The sequence below is a fragment of the Xiphophorus hellerii genome, chromosome 9 (assembly GCF_003331165.1).
Source record: "Xiphophorus hellerii strain 12219 chromosome 9, Xiphophorus_hellerii-4.1, whole genome shotgun sequence".
NCBI lineage: Eukaryota > Metazoa > Chordata > Actinopteri > Cyprinodontiformes > Poeciliidae > Xiphophorus > Xiphophorus hellerii.
The window spans coordinates 27,397,369-27,424,076 of record NC_045680.1 but is presented as its reverse complement, the minus strand read 5'-3'; the positions used below and the strand labels follow the sequence as shown (position 1 = coordinate 27,424,076).

General features: G+C 39.1%; 2 protein-coding genes across 3 annotated transcripts; both read left to right on the top strand.

The window, feature by feature from the left end:
• Nucleotides 1-348: 348 nt before the first annotated feature.
• Nucleotides 349-14,042, top strand: s100p (S100 calcium binding protein P). Of its 2 annotated transcripts, none has more exons than XM_032572891.1 (5): nucleotides 349-1,225; nucleotides 8,702-8,809; nucleotides 8,926-9,096; nucleotides 10,396-10,591; nucleotides 12,240-14,042. In XM_032572891.1, the coding sequence occupies exons 2-5, from the start codon at nucleotides 8,760-8,762 to the stop codon at nucleotides 12,522-12,524; spliced, it is 702 nt and encodes a 233-aa protein (XP_032428782.1). In that variant the 5' UTR covers nucleotides 349-1,225; nucleotides 8,702-8,759; the 3' UTR covers nucleotides 12,525-14,042. The 2 variants fall into 2 exon arrangements, with proteins under 2 accessions (XP_032428782.1, XP_032428781.1); XM_032572890.1 differs by lacking the exon at nucleotides 349-1,225 and adding an exon at nucleotides 3,917-6,928.
• Nucleotides 14,043-14,551: 509 nt separating this feature from the next.
• mep1ba (meprin A subunit beta a) lies at nucleotides 14,552-26,470 on the top strand. The gene is made up of 15 exons (XM_032572884.1): nucleotides 14,552-14,650; nucleotides 14,733-14,760; nucleotides 15,709-15,759; nucleotides 15,837-15,880; nucleotides 16,073-16,151; nucleotides 16,239-16,356; nucleotides 17,982-18,160; nucleotides 18,721-18,939; nucleotides 21,070-21,219; nucleotides 22,562-22,777; nucleotides 22,971-23,227; nucleotides 23,874-24,084; nucleotides 24,166-24,342; nucleotides 24,881-25,143; nucleotides 26,158-26,470. Exons 1-15 carry the CDS (start codon nucleotides 14,609-14,611, stop codon nucleotides 26,200-26,202), a joined length of 2,079 nt encoding a protein of 692 aa, XP_032428775.1. The 5' UTR covers nucleotides 14,552-14,608; the 3' UTR covers nucleotides 26,203-26,470.
• Nucleotides 26,471-26,708: the final 238 nt, after the last annotated feature.

Below are 26,708 nucleotides of genomic sequence, written 5' to 3'. Positions count from 1 at the left end.
ATGTTTTCATATTATTATTCTTTTGTGTTTTTTACTGGGCTCCTTGTCTTTTATGGTACATTATTAACTGTTCCAGGACATGGGGACAGTGGTGACCAGAAGCTTGTGACTCACTGAGATAATATCTGCAGAGAGACACAGGAAACAATGCCATGTCAATAGTCACGCTCAGACGTAAAGAAAAGAGCTTGTATTTAAATGCTGTGTAATCAATTAGGCCACATTGCAGCTGTTTAGAGCTACAATGTTCATGTGATTAGGTCATACTCTGTTTCAATAAAAGGTAGTTGAGGACTGAGAACCGACGAAGTTGATCCCAGACAGTGTTTGACTGGCTTCTCTTCCCTCTTCTGCAGAAGAGTAACTTGTGTTCTTGGTTGATTCCTTGCAGGTTGGGAGCCAAAATAGACCCAACACCTACGGACAACCGTTTCTTTTCTACCTCTGCATCAGTACACACAGGGTCGAGTGTTCTCACAAAAACTGAACAAAAACAGAAATCCTGAAGATTTTTTCCTGTATTTAAAAGCCATGCTTACACTCTGTGATGTTCCATTTTGAAAAGCCTGTGAGCTTTTGTGATTCGGGTTAACATGCCAATCTATTTATTACACAGGAAAGTTTACAGCAGCCTGTGTTAATGTGACTTGTGCTCCACAAAGCTTTTGTAAGTAATCCCCCTGTCCTTGGGGTTCTGTTAGCAATGAATCAGTGACTAATGGGAGGGATTGTAGATCAGAAATATACTCTTTGAGCCTAGGTTTGCATTTTTTCTCAATGAAATGACTCCATATTCTTAAAATCTTTACTGTATTGTGGACAATCTAATGTAATCGCTGATTATAATTTGTTTTTTCCACATTCTCCTGGATAATCTTCTGTCAAAACTGACACTGTGCATAAAATAATATTTTTACATTTTAGAAACAGTACATTGACTTTTTCTTTGCTTTACAGTCTCTCATTGCTTTACCTGTTTGTTGAAATACTTGCCCCTAAATCCCTCTATATTAAGTGACACATAATATCACTTGCATATCAGAGTACACAGTGAGGGCCAATGACTGCTGCTCGCTCTACAGTCTGGAGGCATGCTGAAGACTGCCAGTGCAGCTCAGTTCATGAAACCCTCATTACATGATGCACATCCTGCAGGACACAGCAGGATACAGCCTCAATGAAAACCTAGAGCAAGGAAACGTTTTGGTGACTTCTTCATTTTAGGGTAAGTTCAGAATCGTAGGTTCTGTACAGCAGTTTAGATGAATGTGTTGCAGGCCAGGAATATCATAACTGACTGGAAGTTTACAATGTGATGTTTACAAAGTTGTGGCATCTCTTGTATCTCGTGACTATATGTGAAGATGTGGTTGTGGAAATACCTAATTAAGATTGATCCAATTAACATTTTAATTCAGTTTGATTTTTTTTTAAAAATGCTTATCTCAACATGACCTTCACTGCAAAAACAAAATCTTACCAAGTGTTTTTGTTTTTGTCTAGTTTCTATTGCAAATACCTTAGTAAATATAAAACAAGACAAAACTAACTTACAAGTAACTTGTTTGAAGTCAAAAATTCCTTAATATTGATGAATAAGGATAAGTTCCACTGGCAGGTTATTTTACTTATGGGAAAAATATCTTGTCATAAGTAAATTAATCTGCCAGTGGAACTAGGATAACATGCTTTTCATAACTGCTGCTGTTTCTAAGATATGTATGCACCAATATTGCTTTATCACCCATTGGCACCGTTATGGAAGTTCACTCGTTATAAAATAAAAGTTCACCCCTTAAAATTTTAGCTTAAATTTCATTTCTGCATTCCTGTTGCCAGATTTAAAAAGCTTGCTCAATTCAGGCTTTTCAATTTAAAGTTCATATTTCGTAGAAAATATTGATCCGAATCATTTAATTGGCTACTTGAATGAAATAATACACAATATTGGTGCATCCACCGGAGAAGCAGCTGGATGACTGAACAGTTCACTACATTATAAGAGTTAAATAAAGCTAGAACTGCACTGTAACACATTTCTAATCTTTGTGATTCTTAAAATTTTGATGACTCCAGATGGTTCTAAGTTTGATTTCCGTTAGCTATCGTTCTGTATTTACTTCCTAGTGTTTTATAAAGTTTTGAATAAAATCCATATTTTTAAATGACACATTTCTAAATTTCCAGTTTTTATTTTATTTTTTCAGGCTGATATTTGTTTCTTAGTCCATGTGATCATTTAGGTCTGGGTTGGTTCTACTGTTTGTGTTTAATGACAGTAACATTGTTTTGTGTCTTGCGGCACTTTGATAACAGAATGTTCAAACAAGCCTAGTATAGCTACTGTTCTGTGGCTTTCTTTAGTAATTTAATTACATGTACCAGTATGATGCTTTAGTAATCTGGATTATTTCATTAATGCTACATTGCTGTGAGGAGACATGGAGTCTGATCTTGACTATTAACACCAGCTGTCCCTGCTGCTCTACTATTACTCATTCACTCATTCTAACAATCACAACAGAAGTGACAGATGAGCCAGTTTGAATCTCACTGTCCTTCACTTCCTCCTCTCTATTGGGGGGGGGGGGGGGGAATATTTAGCTCCAAATTAAATATTTATTTTCCAAACTAAACATTTTATAAAAAAAAATATATACCAATTTTCAAAAAAAAATATTGACGTCAGACCTAAATATATACTGTAACTTGCTAACATATTTTGCAAGCCAGTTGGATGGTTAGCTCATTAATTAAATATTAGGTTGCTAAATATTAAGCTTGTAACAAAATATTTAGGTCCAAGCTAAGTATATGCATGCTAGCTAAATATTTAACTTGGACCTAAATATTTAGATAGCCAGTAAATATGTGTCCTCTGCCTCCTAGAGGTGACCAACTACATGCTGACCAGAGACCAGAACTCTGGATTGGCTTATTTTGGTTTTTTAATTTTCTGTTGAAAAACGTTGGATATAGATCTACATAGTTCACCCACAGTTTGAAAGTGTTTGAACATGAAATGCTGAAAAATACGTCATCAGCTTGTGTTGCTATCTGTAGTGAACTGAGCATAATATAAACCTCTGTGGTTTCCCATATTGTAACAGAAATGTTAAGAAAATCATCTTTCCTAGATCCAAGTTTGGTCCCAGAGGTAAAGCAGCATATTCATAAATAATCTATCAAACCATCCGTCTATTGTCTAGTATACCAGCTCGTCCTTGCGTGGCCATGGGGGGCTGGTGCCTATCTTCAGTGCTCTTTGGGAAAAAGACGGGATTCACCAGAGACACACAGGACAATGCCACTGTGCACACACATCTAAGGACAACTTAGACAACTTAGAGAGGCTAATAAAGTCATGGTTTTTGGACCTGTGTTAGAAAAGCTTGAGTACCCAGAGAGAATCTATGGATGTACATGGAAAACATAGAAACTCCATAGACAAAGACTCCAGGCCAGGACTCAAACCCAATACTGTCTTGATGCAAGGCAACAGGGCTGCTGACTGTCCCATGTGCAGCCCTCTGTCAGACATTTCAACAGTTTACATCCTGGCTGTGCAAATGATGTGACCTTCACAAATGACCTGACTCTTTTGAGCAGCTCTTTATCCTGAATGATAGGATTTGTGCCTCAGGTAGTGACAGTTGTTCTTGTTTTTTTTCAGACTTTGCTAACTTGTAATGCTCTGCACACACCGCAGTAGCTATTATTCTATTTTTAAAAATTATATTTATGTAATTGTTGAATTACTGCTATGGACTGGCGAACCGTCCAGGCTGAACCCCGCCGCTCTCCTGTTGACAGCTGGAGGCACCAACACCTCCTGACACCAATGGGATAAGGGTGTAAGACAATGAATGAATGAATGAATGAATGAATGGATGGATGGATGGATGGATGGATGGATGGATAATTGTTACCAAAAAAAATTACCAAAAGAGAGCCAGCTGTCTGAACATACATCATTCTCATTGCCTACTGTTTGTTTTCGTCATGTGTCATGGCGGCTCTGTGCGCCACCTGGTGCTGCACTGATGGTCACTGTGACCTCCTTTCTCCATGGTTTCATCTCGCTTGTTGCTTCTTGGTTAAAGTTCCTAGTTAAGTGTTACCATTAGTGTGTTGCCTTAATTCTTATATTAAATGGTGCAGAAGAGGAATTTTGTTTCAGCCAAAACAAGACCAGTTTTGTCCTCTGTTCTTGGTTACATTTTCCTTTTTCATTTGTTGCTTTATATTGATGATTCAAAAACAATTAATATAAAACTGTATTAATGGTAAATTGTTGGTATTTAGAAATGAAAGTATATTTTCAGAAATGGACCATTTGAACGGTTCTTTGAATGGATCCTGAGGATTCGGTTACCTTCCCATCACTGGACCAGGCAGTAGTTTAAGTCACCTTGTTTCATGGAACTGAGCAAGTATTAAACTTTTTAATTTGAACCAATTTCACAACAGTGATGGTAAGAAACCTCCACCACCCCAAAAAACAAGCTGACTAAAGTCCTCATGACATCACTTGAAAACTCACAATTCATTGAAATAGAACAGTGCAGGAAAGTCATATCAAGGCCAATTTTGCAACGACGTTCAGTCTGAATTTGAGGTTTACGCAAAACGTATGTTTAACTTTAATAGACAAGCTGTTGCAATACTAACGTAATAAAACTGTCATGCAATTAACCTTTCTGTAACAAGATCATAATTTTACTGAAACTACGTCTGCCCATGTTACAAATGTTGGAGGTCCAGATATCTGGTTTCTCCCAAACCAAAGTCCTGAAGCACAAGTCATGACATGAGACTGGTGCTGTGATTTAAAGTTAGGTTAGGGAATCCAAAAGGGTATCCAAGCATAGAGTTATGTGAGCATGAGTTTCCATGTAAAAGCATGCATGTATGCCAGCAAGCCCAACCATGTCACTCAGAGTGCCAGCGCCATGCCACCTGCCAGTCCGGCCTTCCAGGAAGAGGAACACTCAATGCGTCAGAAAGAGACATGCATCTTATGATCTGCTCCAGATGAAGCCAGCATGTGCATGTGATTGAATGCATGGGTTGGTGTGGCATGTGTTTATGTAAGCATCAAAGGATGAAGGAAGGGACATCTTGGTGGTGCATTGGTATGTTTTTTGTTGTTTTTTTTTTACATAGGGACATGTAGGTTTGAGTGTTTTCTTTTTTCCTTGTGATGAAAACAAGCACCTCCATTTAAAAACTGCAGTTTTGTGTTTACTATTGTTGTCTGTGACAAATATTTCAGTTGGTTTGATGTTCTGAAACACTGAAGTCTGATAAACACGTAAAAAAAACCAGTAGGAAATCAGGAAGGACTCAAACAATTGTTTACACAAGTGTACATGGTGTAAATTCACAACAAATTAGCAAAAAAATCCAATTAATTTCCATTTAATCACACATTTATTCCAAGCCTGGTTATCAAACTATACAGCAAGCGTAGTTTATTATTCAAATTAGCTAAAAAAAAAAAAAAGTTTCTATTTAAGGAAACCCAACAGATTGGATTGAGTTATCGATTTGCAACGTTCCCCCCTCCTGGACCAGCACATAGTGACGAAGACAATCTCTTGCGTTGAGATTGTCGACTTTACAACAATTTCTCATGTCGAGAATGCAATGAAGGGGGAAAACTCCCATTTAGCAGGAAGAAACATTCAGCAGAACCAGAACCTGACTCAGAACCTGAGCTGCCATCTGCCACGACCGACCGAGGGTTGAGAAGAGCAGAACGCCCAAGAAGAAACAGAAGATCTGGTGAAGGAGTGTGTTCTATGTTAAAGTAAAAAGTTAATTAGCAGGAAAGGGACAAGTTTAATTGTTGGCAGCACTAATTCAGTTTTCATTCACCCCAGTGACTGTCTGCTGATTTGAACTGATGACCTCTGGACAGGGGCGCCAGGGGGAAAGTTAGGATAATTTCAAGGCCCACTGACCGACAGGGGGAACCCCCACAAAATATATATATTTTTGTTCATAGAAATAGAAAAGAATTGGGACCCTGTCAATTACAAAATTAATCATATAGTGTTTTTTAAAATTGCTTTTAGCAGTAAAAATTAAATGTTACTACTCCCAGACTCTGGATACCTAAACTCATCTACTTCCTGTATCTCTGCCCTATCTTTGGTTCAGCCTCCTGTCTCAAACCCTGCTCTGTCCCGTTACAGAGCAGGGTTTCATTTCTCCACACTGTCTTCCAGTTCCTTTCTACTTTAGCTAAAAATCACATATCCTGCTCAGACTGCACCCAGAGTTTATCAGTTAGTCTGTTCACCACAACTGCGAACAAGAGAAGACTCAGAACTGACCCCTGACCTATGAGCTACCACCTCTCTTCTTACTCCACGCTCTTCCATTCTATTTCCACACATTGCAGATACCTCCCACATCTATGCTGACAGATGCTGATGTTCTTCTCAGTTACAATTACCCAACCTGTCAGACAAGAAGACCAGCCAAACACAGATCAGTTACACTTTTCACCTCCATCACAAAGACACATTGTCTGGAATGATAGCTTGGATCTGGACTGTTGATCATAAGTGATCAGCTCTTTGATGTTTCAGGGGTTTTTTTACCCAAGAAGAATGTTGAGTTTTAGATTTATGACTTCTAAGTTAGAAAAAAAGAAATTATTTTTCATTTGTTCTATTTTTTTTTTCAAGGGTACAAGACACTGTTGCCTCTCTTCTGTAGATGTGCTCTATTTTAAGGGTTTTGTGTCAGGCAAATTTTACTTAGCAGTCACAGGCAGTAAGTGTATCGAAAGGCAGCAAAAGGAAAGTCAGGATAAGTCTATGGATGGATAAGCTGAGGTGACTGGTGCCATGTTGGGAGAGAAATGCTCCTACAAGTTAACAGTTGATCTTTGTCTGGCTGCGCCACCAGAAACCAGGTGAGTTCTGCTTCATCGTCACTTCTCACCTGGCCTGAAAAATACAAGACTGTTTTATATTCAATCTGTTCTGCAGATTATGGCAGGAAGATAGTATTTCCTTGACACCTCAGATGAAAAAAAAAAGTAGCAATTCTATCCACCCAGCTTAAAATCACTGTCTAAGAGGTGAGTTAGAATTTAAGCAGTTAAATTCTCAGTAGTGAAAACATCCAGACTGGTAGCACTGCTCAGGTGAACCGTTTATTCAGAATGGAGATGCAGGATTGGAATTCTTCAGTGGCGTTGTTCCAGCTCCAAACATGTTTAGTGTTTTGCTGCCTGGTGTCGTTTTGCTGAACATCAGCTAATGGAATGGTGCTCAGCAGTGTCAGCGCTCCAGCTCTGCCTTTCATCATATTCCACCTCTTCACCCTGAATAGCTTGTGGATTGCCACAACCAAACGTTCAAATCATTGTCCTGCTGAATGGCATGTGTTGCATCCTTCCCATGTGTTGAATCCTATCCATCACCTGTCAGCAATGAATTTATCAGCAAAGGCCACTATAACAGTCATATTGGCATCCAGCCATGCCTGAGCTGCAACCAAAGATGGATGTGTGCATTGGATTAAGATTTCTGTGTTTTTTGTTTTTTTGTTTTTTTTGTTATTTCTTTGTACTTTCAGTTGACAGAAGTTAATTGCAGATTGGGACCAGATTTTCTTTTTGTTTGGAGCAACTCTTTGGGTTTATTTCAAATGCAGTGGAGACAGAGAAGAAAGGAAAAAAGACAAAGGAAAAGGGGTGGGGTAGAAAATTAAAGAGGAAAGAGGGAGGTAAGACTTAAAAAGATGAAGGATAGAGAATACAAGAAAACACCCTAAAAGTCTGCTCCTACACCTGCAGAAATAGAGAAATAAAACAAGAAACCACAGTAACCAATAACATGTAGACATATGAAAACAACATCACTGAGAAGCACACAGTACTAATTAACATAAGACGTATTCAGTGAGATCTGGAAACAACTAAATCCAAACCTCAGTGAACACCTGGGCCCCGCTTCAGAAAGCAGAGTTAACAAACCAGGAGTGGAAGGCAGACACTCTGAATAAACCTACATAAACGCTATTCACCATGGCAACGGGAGACAAAAAGAAGCAGTCCGCATTTCTCGCCAATGGAGTAAGACATTTTAATGATAGCATGAGGAGAATATCAAAACATATTTATAAAATAATTGAAAAAACAAAAAAAGGCAATGCTGCTGCCAAATACCCAGTAAGCATGAAGCACTGATACCTGAGAACTAAATTAACACTCAAAATACAGCTTTCCTTGGTGAATATTAATTACATCATATTTAATCTTGGCTAATAGCAATGAAATAAGATTCTGAACATATCAGCTTTAGTGCATGTAAGGCTGAAAATAAACCCTGATTGTCATAGTTAGAGCATCAGCTGCTTTTACTGATTGATGAATTAGACTTGTTAAATTTAGGATATAAGTGGGAGCCATGATGGATCACCTAGTATGATGACATATTTAAATGTAGTGTATTCTGAACACTTGTTGTGCACTGCAGTCTGTTCATCAGCTCATATGTTAAAGGAGAAATGTGATCCTTGAAGTCATTTTGCAATTGCAAGGTTAGAGCATGCTGAAACAAAAGTTCTCCTCTGAGAAAATGAAAATCAATCAGAATTCACAAAAGCTATAGTTGATCTTTCCTGATTCAGCCCCAATGAATCCAGGTTGTTTGAAACGTTGCTGCGTTCTTTGTTGCAGGTGGATCACATCCTCCAGCAGCAGCGGTGGACTCCTGTTTCCAGACTTCTCAGAAACGATGTTTCTCTTTGTAGGAACTAAAGTCACAGAGAGAAAGGAGGAACGCAGGTACCACTTTTACTCTGACCCAGCTTCGTTTTGAGTTTGTTAGATGAAGTCATTCCTGCTGACGTAGACGGAAAACACATTTGACAAGAAACTCACATCATTTTAACCCTGTCCAGTTCTATTTACCAGAGGATTCGGGACCATGAGGTGCTGGACAGGAGGAAGACGGTGACGGCTCTGAGGGCGGGCGAGGACAGAGCCATACTGCTGGGTCTCAGCATGGTCTTCTTCTCTGTCATGATGTACTTCGTCCTGGGCATCACCATCCTGCGCTCTTACTCTGACAGGTACTGTCCTGTTTTATACTGGACCAACTTCTGGAAAGGTGATCACATCTACAGTCCCTTAAAGGTGTAGTATGTAATTTTTTATTTAAATATACTGTATATACTGTATATATATATGTTTGTTTCATATGTGTTAAAGCTGTCACCCATGTTGTGACAGGATGTTATGAGACAGATAATCTGTAAAGTGGCCCTGTGCTACTATTACCGTGTTTATGAATTCACTGCCCCCAACCAAAAACAGCCAATCAGACCCAGGATGAGGGTCTTAATGCTGTCAATCAATCCTAAGTAGTCGCTGCTAAATGTGCTAATGTCAGAGAAACAACTTACAGGAAAACCGTTTATTTCCTGTCATTGGTGGCCATGCTAACTAGCCTTAGCGTTCACGGCAGGCGATGCTAGCTGCAGTGTAGCAAAGAGCAAGGTGGATGTTAGAGGGGGGATGAGCAGCACCACATGGAGAGGTGATTTAGAGCACCAAGACCCTCCCCCTGGCTCTGATTGGTTGTTTCTAGTCAGAACTGGGAGAAGGCAGAGGAGATTGATTTTTTTCACACTTTATCTGTCTCATACCAAACTGCCACAGTATGGAGATCGTTGGAATAACCATATAAAAAAAAATATTGTTTTTAAAAAACTTGTACACGGCAGCTTTAAAGAAGTACTCTAACTACTTCCTCTTCTATACATTTCATCACATGACAGACACGAGTTTAATGCATTTTGTGTGAATTTTGTTGTGAATTCTGATATAAAAGGAAAATGGTAAATGATTCTCAAAATAAAGATAAACATTAAAAAAAATCTAAAATGTATTATTTTACACGAGTCTAGCAGAACCACCTTCCACTGTGATTAAAGCTGCAGATCTTTAGGGGTTTGACTAGACCATTCTAAACCTCTGCTGTGGTTTCAAGTCTTTATCAAGTCTTTTGCAGAAATGTAAAAAAAATGTTTTGCTTAATTTTTCTTGTCCTTGTTGAAGAAAAGCATCTTCGCAGAAGGATGCTGTTGTCACCACGCATTACTGTTAGGTTGATGTGTTCAGTGTTATTTGGGGTGTTAACTACACAGTTAATATAGTCTTGATGATGTTTGGTTACAGTGAATTTCATTTTTTTCTCAGACTGTCAATTTCTTTTTGCTTACTCATCATGTCTTACTTTGTCTTGTCATAAAATCCCAATGAAATGCATTGCAGTTTTATGTTGGATGACATAATGTGGAAACGATCAGGAAATTTGAATACTTTTTCCAAGACGCGGTATTAAAAAGTGACTGCTGTTGTCTCTCCAGTGTGTGGACAGATGAGGACAGCTGCACCATTGTGAATTCCACCATATTGTGGGATGTAAACTGTTCATACAGCTGTGGAGTAGAGTGCTGGAAGAGTTCCCGTTACCCCTGTCTCCACGTGTTTGTCAGCCTGAACTCATCAGGACGGCTGGTCCGATTGCTGCACAATGAGGAGACACACGACAGCAATCCCGAGGTATGCAACCACAGATGCTGCAGCTGTGGCTTCATGTAATTTACGAAGGACAAGTCTGGTTTGAACAACAGGTGGTGTCACCCAGAACACGCTACCGTCAGGGGTAGTCTCTGCAGCCTGGATATTGAACTCTTAGTAAGTTTTATCTGTGTCATTTACCAAGAGTGTTATTTCAGTAACCACCATCAGCTGTTGCTGACACTGCATGTGATGTCATCCTGTCACTTGTTGCTAAGCTACAGACAGAACACGCCAATGTGTTTGTTAGCTGCTGTACCAGAGAAAGTAAAATGCTGTGGTTGTATGCATGTGTCAATGATTCGTACACCTCCACACAGAGAACCTCTACTTGGCAAATCAGATCACAATCTTGTCTTTCTCTGCTCAGAATATAAATCCCTTGTTCAAAGACATAAAAAGATAACTGTGAAAAATGATCACAGGAAGTTAAAGACGGCCTTCTGTGTTGTTATGTGTCTATACACTAGGAAGGACAGAGATGATGTTACTGGCACGACTGAGTGACTGACTGACTCCCCACTACCCACCAGAACAGTGAGATGTTCCCAAATAACAAACCATGCATCATCAGTGATCTGAAGGGACTGTTAAAAAGGGGAACAAAGTCTTTAGGGAGGAAACAGGGATCATTGAGGAGTATACAGAAACAACTTGAAGTCAAGACAGCGAAGAAAAGTAGAGGAAGAAGCTGGAGATCAATCTCCAGCAGAACAATATCAGAGACATGAAGAACACAGACTCCAAACAAAAGCAGGATTGGAAAGATGGAAGCCTGGATAGATCAAATGAGTAGAACACATTCTTCAACAGGTTCATCTCGGGAACCAGCTCATCATCCTCCTCTCCTGTCCCCAACCAGACAGGCATCCTGCCCTTCTCTGACCCACAGCTTTTCTGTAAAACCTCAAATGTTTTATCTACTACCTCAGTCTTTGACTCTTCTACTTCCACAAGCTGGAGAGACTGATCCGGAGCAAGGCTGCAGGTCTGGATGATGTGAGCCCCAGAGTCCTGAAGGCCTCTGTGGGATCCTGCAACATCTCCTCATCCTCAGCCTGACCAAACAGAAGGTTCTGTTGTTGTGAAAGACATCCTGCCTGGTTCAGGTACCAAAGAAAACTCAGCAGTCAGCCATTAACAACTACAGACCTGTTGCCATGACAACACATAACATGAAGGTCCTGGAGAGACTCCTGTTGGCCCACCTGAATAAGCAGACAAGGACATATCAGAACTCTCTGCAGTTTGCTTATCGCTGTAGAGTTGGAACTGAAGACACCAACACACACCTGCTTCAACAAACCCACTGTCATCTGGACACAGCAGGCAGCACCGCTTTGGTAGACTGCTTTGTGTCATGTTGTGGGAACAATTATTTCATCTTGAATGTTAACAAAACAAAGAATATGATTGTAGATTTCAAGTGAAACAGTTCCTTTTTGTTCCTTTTAATAAGTTAAACTACATGGCCAATTATATAGTGTTAAAACTATAAAGTGTTGATTCATTAACCAGCAACTATTACCATAATATCTAAGTATTAGTCAAGCCTAAAAGAAAAGTGTGAAATATAAATCTGCTTTTTACCAGACAAATCACAATGATTCCATTTTTTTCTTTTTTTCAGTGTTTCTACATTCCAAAGTGTCATAGAGACTATGCTGCCACACATGCCATGGTTCAGGACATTTCTCAAAGACTCAGGACTCAGCTCACAGTTCAGTGTTATGTCGACCCAACAGAGAAGACAGACAGCGCCATCATGACCCAGATTTATGGTCGAATTGCCGTCTTCCACTCTTTATTCTGGCCAACCTGCTCTTTGATTGGAGGAACCGTCATCATTGCCATGGTGAAGCTGACCCAGTATCTCTCCATCATGTGCGAAAGACTCAGCCACATCAAAAGGTGAAGAGAACCTAACAGATGGAAGGTCAAAGACAAATTGAGGGGTTTTTTTTGCCCCCATAATAAAATAAGGGTAGAAGTAAAAGCTGACTGTGTTTCGTGAACTAAAGACATTCATTTTCTTACAACCTGCATGCAACCTACAGAAGACGCAGACACACTTTTGGAATGAAGTCTATCTCAAATATACAGTAGGTATTCCTTATAGACAAAGCTGCTTCTATGTCGTATATATTTGATTTTCTAAGTTTTCTTTGAAATTCTGTGGGTGCAGATGGTGAGTGCAGCTCATTAACTGTAGCTGAATTTCAATAGATCTTGTAATGGCCTCTTTTGTAGACACAGCACTTGAAATATTGTCCTTCTTTCCTGTTATTTACAGACATGCATATTAAATGTTTTAGCTAACATTATTAAGATGTCTTCCTTTGTCTTTATGTAGCCCAGCAGATTGTATGGTCAATACCAGTACTATGTATATGTGAATGAATTGTTTAGTATTGGAAATTGTGGGTGTAGTTAAATAAAATGAGTATTTAAATGCATTACTCATTTATTCAGAGTCACTGTCTAAGCTACACCTTGTGGATGCGAGGGCTACAAATAAATAATCAAGTAAATGTCTACACTCCTAATCAAACAAGAGGAAAGTTGCATGTTTGTAGTACAAACCTCCGTAAAGTGCAATTGACCTGACAAAAATACATTAGCCACAAGTAATCTTCACTTTTATTCAAAGATGTACAGGTGGAGTCATTTGAATTTATTGTAGCAAAGTGCTTTGTTATGCTAACAACTATGCACAACTATGCACAAGAAAGAAGTCATGTGAAAATTTCTTTGTGCAGCACATTTCAGCCACAGGGCAGTTCAAAGGGCTTTACATGAAGAAAACATAATCAAGTGATAAATTATGAAACAAGCAATAAACATTACATGTCGCCAAATGCCGTCAGCAAAAATAACCTTAACCCTAACCCTATGAAGACTTGATTTGTGTTTTTGATCAGTAGCACAAACAGGTTTGGGTTTGATGCTTACTGTCTCCTGACACCAAATAATTATATGTAGATAAAGTATACAGTGCAACACTCAGCACATGTGCAAATTAATTTTGTGCAGGGACCTATTTTATTTTCTGACTGGTTGTTTTCATTTTTATTTTATTTTTATTTTTATTTTACTACATGGCACTCATGTTGACTAAGAGGGACTGTAAAGAATGTTTCTTTTCAGTTTAAACTACTGGTGCAGCTTTTAAGAGTGGCGATGAATCAGTAACTACATAAATGTTTACTGTATCTGGACAATTTTAAAGAAACAAACACAAACTTTCTGATGGGATATAAGTTTGTTTTGGAATAATTAATCTGGGTTTAGAAATGTGAAGTCAGTGCAATTTGTTGCTCTAAAATCCTTTGTTTACTTGTGGAGAATCCACAACTAACGTTCATACTACTTTTAATCTTTTGTGTTTTATTGGAACTTTTCTCAGTCATTAAAACGTCTATTTTCACCTGTATGTTCTCTGTCTCACCGAAACATGTCAAGAGTCGGTTTTGTGATCAAATAGATTGTCAGAGAATTATATCTTAGAGCAAATAGACAATTGAATGTTGTAGATTCAACATTAACATTTTTGCTTTTTGCTTTACAATGTTACATGTATGCCCTATTTTAGAGCAAAGATAAAGTAAAACAACTAATAAACAGACAGTCACAATGAAAAGAGGTGGATGACTATTTTTCTCACATATGCCAGGTTTAACTTCAGTGTTTCCAGGAACTGTTTACTGACGTGTGTTAAACTGTACTACATCTGCAAAAATACGCCTGAACTGTGCTTAAGTTTATTAGTCTGGCAACAACATTAAAGAGTGAATGGGATGTTGGTAATAATTAACTAGGCAAATAACCACAATATCTCTGCCCTTGACTCATAAAATTGATTAGATAGTTTGCGCATTATCAACACAATTATCAGCACATGTGCATTATGTGCGCAGAGGATTCTGTTTTTTTTAAACAGAATCCTCTGTTCAAAAAGAGCAGAGAATTTACTGTGTGAAGGAGTCTGTATCTGGAGCCATGATGTTCAGGTGGATCATTCTGCTGTTTGGGTTTGGACTGGTAAGTACTGTGTCTCTTGGATAAGATGCCTCAAAGGAGTGAAGATATGCAGCAATGCAACTCAATATGTTTTATATTACAGACAGCAGCAAAACTGACAAGTGAAACAGGTGGGTGAACTGAAGAGTTTCTAAAGGTGATAACTGAAAAGCTGGACAAAGAAAAACACATTTAGCACAAGATGACTCAATTCTCAAGGTTCTGCTTTTTGCTTTCAAGCTTTCATTTACTAGCTTTGAGTTTCTTCTGCTGTCCAGTTTACTTACAGGTCAAAACGCAAAGTTAGGAATGACATCAAAAGTCATTCTGTGATTTGAAAGTATGCATATAGCTATCTGTTTATGTAGATCTATATATTCTTCCAAGAAGCAAATTTATTGAAACTTTCCTCCTAAGAAACAAGACAGGAAACCAGCCTGCCATGTATATACTGGGTATGTCAAAAAATTCTGCAGCAGGAACATGGGTGATTGCCACCAGTTCGATCATGAAGGAAGTTACACTATGAAGCTTACCAGAAATTGTGTGTGCTGTAAACAACCATCCCTCACTGCGAACAGAGAAGTTTTGAGCCAAACTAGACAGTTGTTAATGAAAGCTGCAGGCTTTAAACATTCCTCCTGCTCCGACTTTAATTTCTCAATATTTGGAAGACTGGCCAACAGGAACTGAATGGCTTCGTTCACTTCCTCAACAGCCAATGCCAAACAACAACCATAGGCAGGCTACAATTCTAAAGCAGTGCAGAAAACAGCTAACAACTCCTCCTTCTGTTTGCTAATTGGCCCAGATGACATTAATCTTGAAAATTCGAGCTCAAAGGGAGTCTGAAGGGAGAGAAGAATTGAGTGGAATTGTGGACAAAGAAATGGCCAAGCTTCATCCAAAGTAAAACATGTACTTCAGAAACGACAGGAATTGATGTTCACAAAATTCTCACAATCTCCTCATGTCTAGTATTGTGTAACTTGTTTTTCAAAATGCCACCATCCTGTACATGACAAGTTAGGAAACAGTGTTGCAGCATCTTAATATCTTGACTTATTCCACATCCACAGAAACTGATGTTGATCAGGGCCAAGACTGGGACATCTTTGACATCAATAAAGGTTTGTTTAGTTTTGGTCATTTTTCTGTTCTCAGAGTTTGTGCTTAACCTTTCATCAATAACCATGATCCTTTCCAGCCGCTGACCTGGACCTGCTGGAGGGAGATATAGAGCAGGATGAAGTGAGTGTCATAAAGCTGTATTTTCACTCCAATCTCTTCACTGTTGATCCAAACCAAAAATGTATGGACTATTATATATTCTCGGACACTTCTCAGTAATAGTGAAATCCAGACAGCAATCACATGACAACTTTTGATTACAACTGCTCTGGATTAATTCTACAACATAACAGCATTCCTCATTCAATCTAGAAACTTGACAGAAATTCCATCATAGGAGATGAGTATCGCTGGCCAACAACCATTCCCTACTACCTGGAGGACAGTTTAGGTAAGATGTACTGAAAAGTGACATACTACACCATAAACTCATTAAAACACACTGCTTTAAATGCCTCCTGCTCTTTGTGACATATAGACATCAATGCTAAGGGAGTAATACTGAAGGCATTTGATCAGTACAGACTAAAGACTTGCATTGACTTTACACCATGGAAGGGAGAGGAGAACTACATCTCTGTGTTCAAAGGCAGTGGGTGAGTAAAGCCTGACTGTTGCCTTTACTTCAAGTCTCTGTTTCTTTTCTGCTTAATTAGTTATAAGTAAAAACCAGGAGCATGGTGTGAAATCCAAAACTATCGCACAAGGAATCATGACAGGCCCCCTTGCTCCCTTAAATAATATCTGACTGCCACATACATTTTGTCATGGTCTAAGTCAAAGAAAATGAGAAATATTATTTTAGTTAAACATATATGTAGAGAAGAAAGCTAATTGCTAGCATTATCCTCTCAATTCCTTCTCTCTCTTATTTGATCTATTAGTCATCCTCCTCAGTATCTTTGCTGTGGTGTCTAACATCAGTTCTCAAGAGCCAGTATCTTGGGTATTTTCTTTCCCTAGTTCAAAACACCTGACTCAAACAGCACCTGTGCAGAACGTTGACATGCTGCGGAGGAAGTTGGGCTGTTTGAATCAGTTGTGTTGGAGCAGAGACTCGTCTAAAACTGGCAGGACACTGGACCTTAGAAAGACGACAAATGAGATTAAACTGCGGTTGTTCCATAGTCACTTCCTGCCCTAAACAGATACATCACCGATGCAAAGAAGTGATGTATGGCACAAGTAATGCTGTCATATGAATTGTGCCATACAAGTCATATGGTATGGTACATGCCATACCAACTCATACCACGGTATGAGTTGGTATGACAACTCATACCACAGTTGTCATGCCAACTATGGCATCACATAATTAGTGGAGGTTCTACATAGATACCCCATTGATGCACTTCGTTATCAGTATGCATTATCTGGCTTCTGTTCAGAACAATCTGCACAGAGGGAGCCATCTTCTCTGTGTCCTGCTGGTGTTTGGAGGTAGAACCAGATGAAGCAGCCTGTTATCGGCTGCAGTTCTCCAGTCTGACTCTGGACCTGCTGTGTTTATCTAAACCACTGAGTCACAGCTGATTTCCCACATGTTTCTGTTCTTAAGCTGGCACTTTGGAAACTATTCACACCATTCTCAAGGCATCTGAGCCCCTCCTCTGAGTGATCATATTTCTTCACAATATATTTTGATTCCACTCTCTATGGCATAAGACCCCGAGGTCTGTATGATGTGAACTCTGTCTGATAGTTTATCACATCTTCAAAGTGAGTTGCCATGCTTTGGAACACATCATGACTGGTTTCTGTGTTTGCATAATCAGAGAGGTTTTTTTCCCCAGACTATAGGTCCATAGACAATCAAGCTCTTCTTCTGAATTATAATTTTTCTACAACACATAAAAATCGTAATCACTCATTCTCCTGTTCAAGTTCTTTGCAGATTTTACACAAGAGTCTTCATACTACTTTAAACATAAAATGACTGAGTTTCAAAACATTATTGCTCAAAGTTATAAGAGGCAGGTTCTAGACTCCTGATCTATGAGCAACTCTTTGGATTAAATCATTTTCTCCTAGTTAAGGAGGTATTTACAGATCTTAGAGAGCATCAGGCTGTTGCCAAAACTAAATTCTTTCAACCAGGGTGAATATTACTAAAAATGCTACAAAAAAACATCATAATTTCAGGCCTGGAATGATGAGCCAGACATTGTGAATGTTGAGAGATAACAGTGTGTGTATCCTGACAGTTTCTTTCTCTCTGGAGATGTTACTCCTCAGTAGGCAACCGGCGTGTTGGGAAGCAGCAGCTGTCCATTGGTTCAAACTGCGACCGACTGGGCACAGTAGAGCATGAGTTCCTGCACGCTCTGGGGTTCTGGCATGAGCAGTCCAGAGCGGACCGCGATGACTACGTCAACATTATATGGGAACAAATTGAACCTGGTAACATCTTCTTCTTTTTCCTCTTCAAGTTGATTTCTATCAATTAGCCTTTTTACCTGCATTAAAATTGTGAATTTACAATAAACACAAAAATGTTGGAGTCCATTTTGTGGCTACTATTAAAGCAAACTAAAACAATAACAACAGCCACGCTTACCCAGCACAGTTTATAGCAACAGACAGAGACAGACGTCCCAATGCAAGCAGCAGCACCATGACAGGTGGAGACATGCTGATATACAGAAGCCAAAATTGACCTTCTTAAAGTGGCAGCATAGTATTTATGCTGCTACATTCATCACCAACTTCCACCTCTGCCCTGTTTGCATTCTCTAGACTCAAGACCTAGCAAAGATACTGGCTGAATTCAGTCAGATCAGTGTGAAACGGACTTTAGATTGAAATGTGTGTGTACATAAGGGTTCTCGATATCACTGAACTAGTAGCACATGTGCTTTTCTTACAGGCAAAATGTCAGCAGACTTTTAAGCGATTTTCATCAGCCTGTGATATTCTTCCATGACAGGCCTGAAATCTCCCAATATGTTCATATCCTCCAGGTAAGGAGCACAACTTTAAAACCTATGACGACACTGTGTCCAACGCGCTGGGGGTCCCATATGACTACGGCTCTGTGATGCACTACAGTAAGACAGCCTTCAACATCAACTCTGAGCCCACCATCGTCACAAAGATCCCACAATTCATGGATGTGATTGGTCAGAGGATGGAATTCAGTGCCAGCGACCTAGCCAAGCTCAACCTGCTCTACAACTGCAGTGAGTTTCAACATTCTGTCCGCAAGTTCAAGTTTGCGTTTAAAAGGGCAGTGTTATGTCAAGTTAACTTTTATTTTTAGCTTTACATCACTTAATAATGTTATTCCCTCATCAAAAACATACCTGGGGTGTTGCTTTGATTCTTTCATGCATGTTTGAGAAATCCTTGAATCTCCATAGCAACCATCCAACTATGCAAACACCTGGTGGGGCTGAGCACTGCCTTTGAGATGCAGCTCCTCCTCTTAGCTGAAGTTTCCAAGCTTCAAAGCTCCCAGCTCACAGAGCGCCCTTCCACCACAACTCCCCCTCTCAGTTCCTTCAGACTAGCCAGCAGCAATTAGCAAACACCTTGTGGAATTGCTCATCTGCTGAGCTCATCATATGACCTACTTTGCAGTGCAAAGCTGGTAAAAACAACTGAAGGTAACATAGTTGCTTGTGCTATAAAATGGCTCTATGTGCCCCTTTAAGAAAATATTTGTATTTATCATAAGATCATATAGGTATATGCTAAGCTCAACACTTAGCATTAACAACACTTACTGAGAAGTTTGTAGTATTTTTAAAGTATTTGGTGGTAATTATGTTCTGGCCTTTATACAAAACCAAACTGGAGATAAACTGATGGATTACAAATGAAACAGAATTGTTAAAGTTTGTTTTTCATGTTGCTGACATGCTGTGATAATCTCAGACTTCAGCTGTCGGGGAGCTGTGAATATCTTAGCTGCAACACAAGCATGCAGAAACTGGAGATGACAATAGGTATTCTATCCCACTTTATTAAGGAGATTAGCATCTCTCACACTCAGCAACTTATCCAGGTCCTCTGCTTATTTGTTCTCAGTCTTCTGCTCTCTTCAGTTTTACTTTTTGTCCTTTGGGCTCAAATGTATCTCAGTAGATTTCATTTGAGCTGATCATAAAAATTGATTGCAATTAAACATTGCCCTCATTCAAGAGATTAAGTTATAGCCTCTTATTGAAGCCAACCCTTTCGTGTGTCTCAAGTAAAAAAGATCAGGCAACATAGCAGATCAAAGGTGCCTCATTCAATTCACTTACATAACAAATATAGTTTATGGACTGTTGATAAATTGTTGATGTAGATAGTTGATGAATACTATCTGAGGCTGTATCTTACCATTCTTTATTTTGAACTGCAGAAAAGCCAGCATTCACAGCCTTTCATGTTAACAGGTGAAAAATGTGCTGTGGAAAATGAATCCTGTAAACAGAAAGATTCATGCTAGGAGGTGCAGAGTACGCTACTTCTAAAACTATAAATGACCATGACTCGACATGCATTACAGTCTCTTTCATGTTTACCCACCCAGCCTGGCCAGTTTATTATTTCATGAGATGAAAAGGTTTAGGGTCTTCAGAAATAACTCAGGAACCACTGAGGCTCAAGTGTGTTATAAACTGGAGCATGCTTGTCTCTGATATAAAAATAAAGCTACTTTTATATCATTATGTACTGAGAAGGTGACAAACAACTGGGTAAAAAGCCCAAATCCAAAACCAACACCAGCAATCTCAAAGCAAATACAGCCACCCTGAAGCCTGATACCTTCTGGGAAAATGTTTCATGATGAAAAGCTGAACTACCTACCCAGAAGAGATGAGAACAATATTTGGAGGATCCAGATTAATAATTTTAAAGTTAAAAACAATGTATTAACCATTAAGCGTGCTGGTGGAAGCATCATCCTATGGGACTGATTTCTTTCCTCTAATAATAGTGCAAAGTAGATAAAATAGTGAGATTTGGAGGACTATCTCCAAATTCAATTTCTGGACTGTGATATTCTGTGATATTCCCACCTTTATTGAAAATGTATGGACCATAAAGGCACATGGCAAGAAAAACATGTAGTTAACAAAGAGTGGTAAGAACTGTGATAAGAAAGAGTGACAAAATATCCATTTTGTAGGTTAGGCTACAAAATGCAAGAGGTTTGTTGTAAGACCTCTAATTTTTGTCTAATTAATCTATGTAATGTGTCTCACTTGAAGACAGTTACTGGAACAAATTGACTTCAATTATATTCTAATTTACTGAATGTGTCTGTAGATAGACAGATACATTTTCTGGATGTAGCTGATTCTATTTCTTCTCCACAGCTAAGTCCTCCACCTTTGTAGACAGCTGTAACTTTGAGGAGGAGAACATCTGCGGGATGATTCAGGGTTCCAGCACGGCCATGTGGGAACGGCGCAGCTCTGTGTCCGGAGGCCCTCACACTGACTTCACCAACATGGGACAATGCAAAGGTGATCTTCAACTCATTACAAGGTGTTGAGCTTAAGGATGGCATGATTCACTGGTCAGGATCTTTTACAACAGCCACCTGTGCAAATACAGGCAAGTGTAGGATCATGCTGATAGAGATTTTACAAGATAGATATGATCAAATAGAAGTAAAATAGTGGAAAGATAACAGCGCTCACTCCTCAAACCTGTGGTATTCTCACATTAAATGAATTAAAAGCAGATTTATTTGCAAAAAAGTATTTATCATAAAAAGCCACCGGATAGCAGTATTGTTAAAAGCACATTTTTGCTTTCCTGAATCTTCTAACAAGAAGACTTTAATTTGTTGTGAAAACGTCTCCATGTTCATCAGTTGATGATATTCATGAATTGGAGTCAGGGGCTGCACAAAATCAGCCCAGGGCCTGAAATGGCCCCCGAGCCGAGCTTTGGACACCACTGTCAGAAACTTTAGACCAGACCTTTAATTGCAAACACAATGCTGTAAAACTCTTAGGCAACATAATTTACAACCTGCTTCTATCTAAGGTTAGTTAACAAAGATAAACAACAACAGCAACAGCAATGCTATAAAAACAAAATAAAAGCACTGGTCCTCCAAGATTCCCCTGTACTTGCTATTAGCTCTGAATCTTGAACCCACAAGTCAAAGGTCAAATAGCACCAATGACATTGCAGCACTTAAATGCCTATTAAGAGCAGGAGGTTTGAGCCGTTTACAGACTTTTTGATTAAATCACACCTGTACTTGCCATATCAGTGTACAATGACATGCAAATATAAAAACATATTGCTAATTTGTATGTTTTAGAATAAACAAGATACATTTTTGCTTTCATCAACTTATTTTTTACTATTATTATTATTCAACATACAGCATTAGGTTTTCTCATCACACCATAAACATGTTGACATATCGTATAAATACAGTTAAGTGTGGCATTATGTGACAAAGTGCTTTCCTGTTTCACATGTTAATAAACTTGGATGAAAACTGGAAGAGTTTTCAAAGAAGCAATTACTAAAAACTGACACAAGTGTTTTTTATTTTTTTGTTTTTCAATTGATCCCAGAGGAATTTGTAGCCTTGATGCCTTTTTCTTAATAATTGTCTAGTAAAACACTGCATAAACAGAAAAGTCACAATATATGTTTTTGTGATTTTATCTACTTATTCTCTCATATATTTTCTGAGATGACAAAAGGTTTGGAGACCTCTCATCTAAGACAATCAGACAGATTTATTTTGCTTGTAAGGTGTTCTGATTTTGAAATATAATGATATAAAGGTAGTTGTGGAATGAGTTTTTTTTTGTTTTGTTTTTGGCTATCCCTGCACAGGGAATGGCTACTTCATGCATTTCAGCACAGAATCTGCTAAACCGGGGGAGAGCGCTTCCCTGGAGAGTCGTTGGCTTTACCCCAAAGCTGGAGCTCAGTGTCTGCAGTTCTTCCTCTATAACACTGGGGCAGCTGATGATGTTCTGAACATTTGGCTCAGAGAGTATGACCCAGCCAGTCCCAGCGGCAAACTCAACCTATTCAAGAGCATTTCAGGTGAGAAATAATTCATTTTAACCTGCATGAACCTGTACTGAGCAGACTGAGTATGATTCAAAAATGTGGGACTCTGGTGCCACCTTGTAGTAAACCCATTAATGCTCTCAGAACTAAACTAAGTCACATTTAAATGCAAATGCAGCTGATGCAGAGAATCATCTTCTGAGTGTTTGTTCTGCTTCCTCCACAGGAGGAGTGATGGGGTCCTGGGAGCTGCACACCATCAACCTGAGCGTGACCCGGAAGGCCCGGCTGGTTTTCGAGGGGGTGAAGGGAGAGAGTCCGTCACATGGAGGTTTCTCTCTGGATGACATCAACCTGTCATCCACAAAATGCCCCCAGCACATCTGGCACATCCGGAACATGAGCCACCTGCTGGCCACCATGCCACCAGGACAGAAACTCTACAGCCCTCGCTTCCTGTCACCAGCCGGTTACTCCTTCCAGGTAAAGAGGAATTATAACGCACCTTTAAAACCTAAGAGAAAATCTATTCTTGAGCTTTATTCTTGATGTAACCTCTGCAACCTCAAGATACAATGAAATATTTTCCTCCTGTGTAGTAAAGTTCAAGCGAGGCATCTCAATGGGGTTAAATTCATTGACCCGAAGGCAGGAGCCCTTGGGTCATTGTATAGTGTTGATATTCTGTTAATGTTGAAAAAAAAAAACACAATTTAAAATCACACCTGAATAAGTTTTTCCACATGATACATTATTAAAAACCTGTCGTGAACCTTGACTAGGACATTAGTTAAAACGTACATTGTTTTAACTGTAGATTTAAACACAAAGCTCCTCAGAGGTTTTTTCTGTAAATTGTAGGAGCATTCCAATGATTTGACCTTTTAGGAGATTTTTCTTTCTCCCTGTTGAATGACGAACATTTGGAAAATGGCCATCCAGTGGAACCCAGTGCACATGGCGGTTAGGTGACTGGTAATATCTATTTTAGACGGATGAAAGTGACAAGACAAAAATCTAATTTAGAAAATCATTTTCATAGTTCTTTAGAGTTACACAAATAACCTTCACTAAACTTGTTACTGTGTGTGTTTACCCGTTTATCTCCATATTTCTCTGGTGTCTTCAGGTGGGTGTGTACCTGAACGGACAGAGTAGCACTCCTGGGTACATGGCTACCTACTTCCACCTGACATCAGGTCCCAACGACCACAATCTGAAGTGGCCGTGTCCATGGCAACAAGCCACCATGGCCCTGATGGATCAGCAGTCTGATGTCAGACAGCAGATGAACATGCACCGCATGGTGACCACCGACCCCAACAAGATGTCCTCAGATGGTATGAGGGCGCTGATGGTGGGAGCCTGTTGGAGGTGTTTTCAGGAAGCTGCTGTGCCAATCAGTGTCCTGTTGGTTTCAGGTACTGAGTTTTACTGGGACGACCCCAGGAAGGTGGGCTCTGAGGTAACCGGGTCTGACGGCAGCTCTTACTACCGAGGCCCCGGCTACGGAACCAGCACCTTCATCTCACACAGCGGGCTGAGGAGCAGGAGCTTCACCAAGGGAGACGACGCCTTCTTCCTACTCAGTCTGGAAGGTGGGCGGAGTTTCTGAGGATGATGATTTAATATGGGAAAATACATAAAGCAGTATATTCCATTATATGAGATTTAGTATTTAAATTTTCTAATATATTGCAATGTCACCACAGACAACATATGTGAATATATTGATGAATATAAAGGAATTTATTACAGTCACGACCAAAAAGGGCACTATGTTTTTACATTTAATTTATAAACTACAACAAACTATTTAGATTTAGACTTATGAAAGGAAAATATATTTACAAACATATTACTGGAAATATATTGTAATATATTCTAATATATAATTTTCCTAATACATTTTCAAACACACTCTATGTTGTAAGTACACTGAATTACATATCGATTATTTATGTATTTTGCAATAGATTACATAATCATGTAATCTTTTGCGTGGTTATGTAAACATATAACATATACAAATTACAAATTACATTGATAAGATAAAACGCACTGATAAGATCTGTCGTTCCCTGATTGGTCAGTAATTCTACACTAACCTGAGGTCTTTTATTTATCCTCTCCTAGATGTATCCGAACTGCTGGCTCCTCAGCCTCTGCCCCAGACTGCAGTCTTCGCTGTTGGCCGTCTGATTGGAGCAGCAGACCAACCAGCCAGTCGGGTCTCTGCAGCTACAGCAGTGGGAGCGTGTGTAGCAGCAGCCATGATGTTGGTGGCCATGATGATTGTGGGTAATGTCTGGAGGGTGAGGAGAAGAACGAGGAGGAGGGAACAAGATGTGAGGAGTGACTGCATGGTCATAGAGAACATGCCAGGCTTCATGGACAGTGTGAGTTACACCGAGTCAGCACAAATCCCTACAGCTAGCTCCTTCTTCACTTTGTGTCAGCAAAAACTTTGACACGTTTATAGAAAAGCAGAGCATAACTGTGAAGTGGAAGAACATGCTCAATGGTTTATAACCTTAAATAAGATGTAGAGCAACCAGCTGCCACACTGAGAACAGAGCAGAACCCAACAGAACTCTGAGGAAAAAGTTCTGAATTCTACAATTATAGAACTTTTGAAGAAAAAAAAAACTAAGTTCTAAGATTTGTCAGAATTCTAAGATTCAAGTAAGAATTCTGAGAAAAACATAGAATTCTAATAAGGTCAAAATTCTATTGGAAAAAGGTGAGAATTAAAGTCAGAATTCTGAAGGAAAAAAAAAATGAATTTAAAGATTCAAGCTGAACTTCTGAGGACAAATGTCGGAATTCTAAAATTAAGGTTAGAATTCCACAGCAAAGGTGACAATTTAAAAATTAAAGCAAGAATTTTGAAGGAAAAAGGTCAGAATTCAAAAATTAAGGAAAGAATTATGCAGAAAAAAAGTCTGAATTTTAAGATTCAAGTCATAATTCTGAAAAAAGGTCAGAATTCTAAAATTTGTCAGAATTTTACTGGTCAACAACCATTCAGCATGTTTTTCCACTCACAGTCACGCCTTTTTTCAAAAATGCCACTGATGAATCTTGGTCATTAATTTGTATGTAGCATATTATACAAACAAATATATTTGTGTCAGTGTGGCTGACTTTATTTCAGCCACACTTCAAATTGTTTGTGGTGAAAAACCTTGTATTCTTTCCTTCCTTATCACAACTATGCTCTAGTTGCATTGCTCTATCAGATAATAACATCCACTGATGTTTGTGATATAAGGTGACAAAATGTAAAAATGTTCAAGGGTTATTAATACTTTAATAAGGCGCTATACTTCTGCAGTTCAAGCTGTATTGTGCTTTGTCTCTTCTGATCCATCGAGTTGTTTAATGTGAGAAAAATGTTTTCTCCCCCACAGGAGCATCCAGCCACAGACTCACCTTCTACTTTATCTGCTCCATGATGGCCAAGAAAAGAAAGAACCACCGACCGCTGACCAGGCTGTCCGACAATTATCAAACTCTCCAATAAAATCTATGACACCAGTTGTCTTTGACTTTTTCCATCATCCCTCTAGCTTGTCTGTCATCAGGGAGACAACACTTCAGTATAACTATTAATGACATTTTGACCCACTAATGAATCAAGAATCACTAAAGCTGGTGGGACATTGATAAAAAAAGGGATTTGTGGATTTAAAAGGGGCAGTATTATATAAAATCAGCTTTTTTTGAGCCTTGTGTTATTCCCTCATGAAAAACATACCTGGAGTGTTGCTTTGATTCTTCCATGCATGTTTGAGAAATCCTTAAATCTCCATGGCAACAATTCAGCTGTGCAAAATGTCTGGGTGGATCTAGCCCGTCTTCGAGACGCAGCTCCTCCTCAGAGCTGTTCCCTCAAGCTGAAGTTTCCAAGCTGTCATGACTAAAAGAAGAACTTTTAGGATCATCAAGAGTTTTAAAGGTA

What these genes read in the sequence shown, in the direction of transcription:
- s100p (XM_032572890.1), top strand. Translation starts at nt 6,861, where the DNA reads ATGTTGGGAGAGAAATGCTCCTACAAGTTAACAGTTGATCTTTGTCTG. An exon ending in GCTGCGCCACCAGAAACCAG is followed by an intron (nt 6,929 to 8,701) that starts GTGAGTTCTGCT and finishes TCTTTGTTGCAG; the next exon opens with GTGGATCACATCCTCCAGCA. An exon ending in CACACGACAGCAATCCCGAG is followed by an intron (nt 10,592 to 12,239) that starts GTATGCAACCAC and finishes TCTTTTTTTCAG; the next exon opens with TGTTTCTACATTCCAAAGTG.
- mep1ba (XM_032572884.1), top strand. Translation starts at nt 14,609, where the DNA reads ATGATGTTCAGGTGGATCATTCTGCTGTTTGGGTTTGGACTG. An exon ending in TCTGTGTTCAAAGGCAGTGG is followed by an intron (nt 16,357 to 17,981) that starts GTGAGTAAAGCC and finishes TTCTCTCTGGAG; the next exon opens with ATGTTACTCCTCAGTAGGCA. An exon ending in CTTCCTACTCAGTCTGGAAG is followed by an intron (nt 24,343 to 24,880) that starts GTGGGCGGAGTT and finishes ATCCTCTCCTAG; the next exon opens with ATGTATCCGAACTGCTGGCT.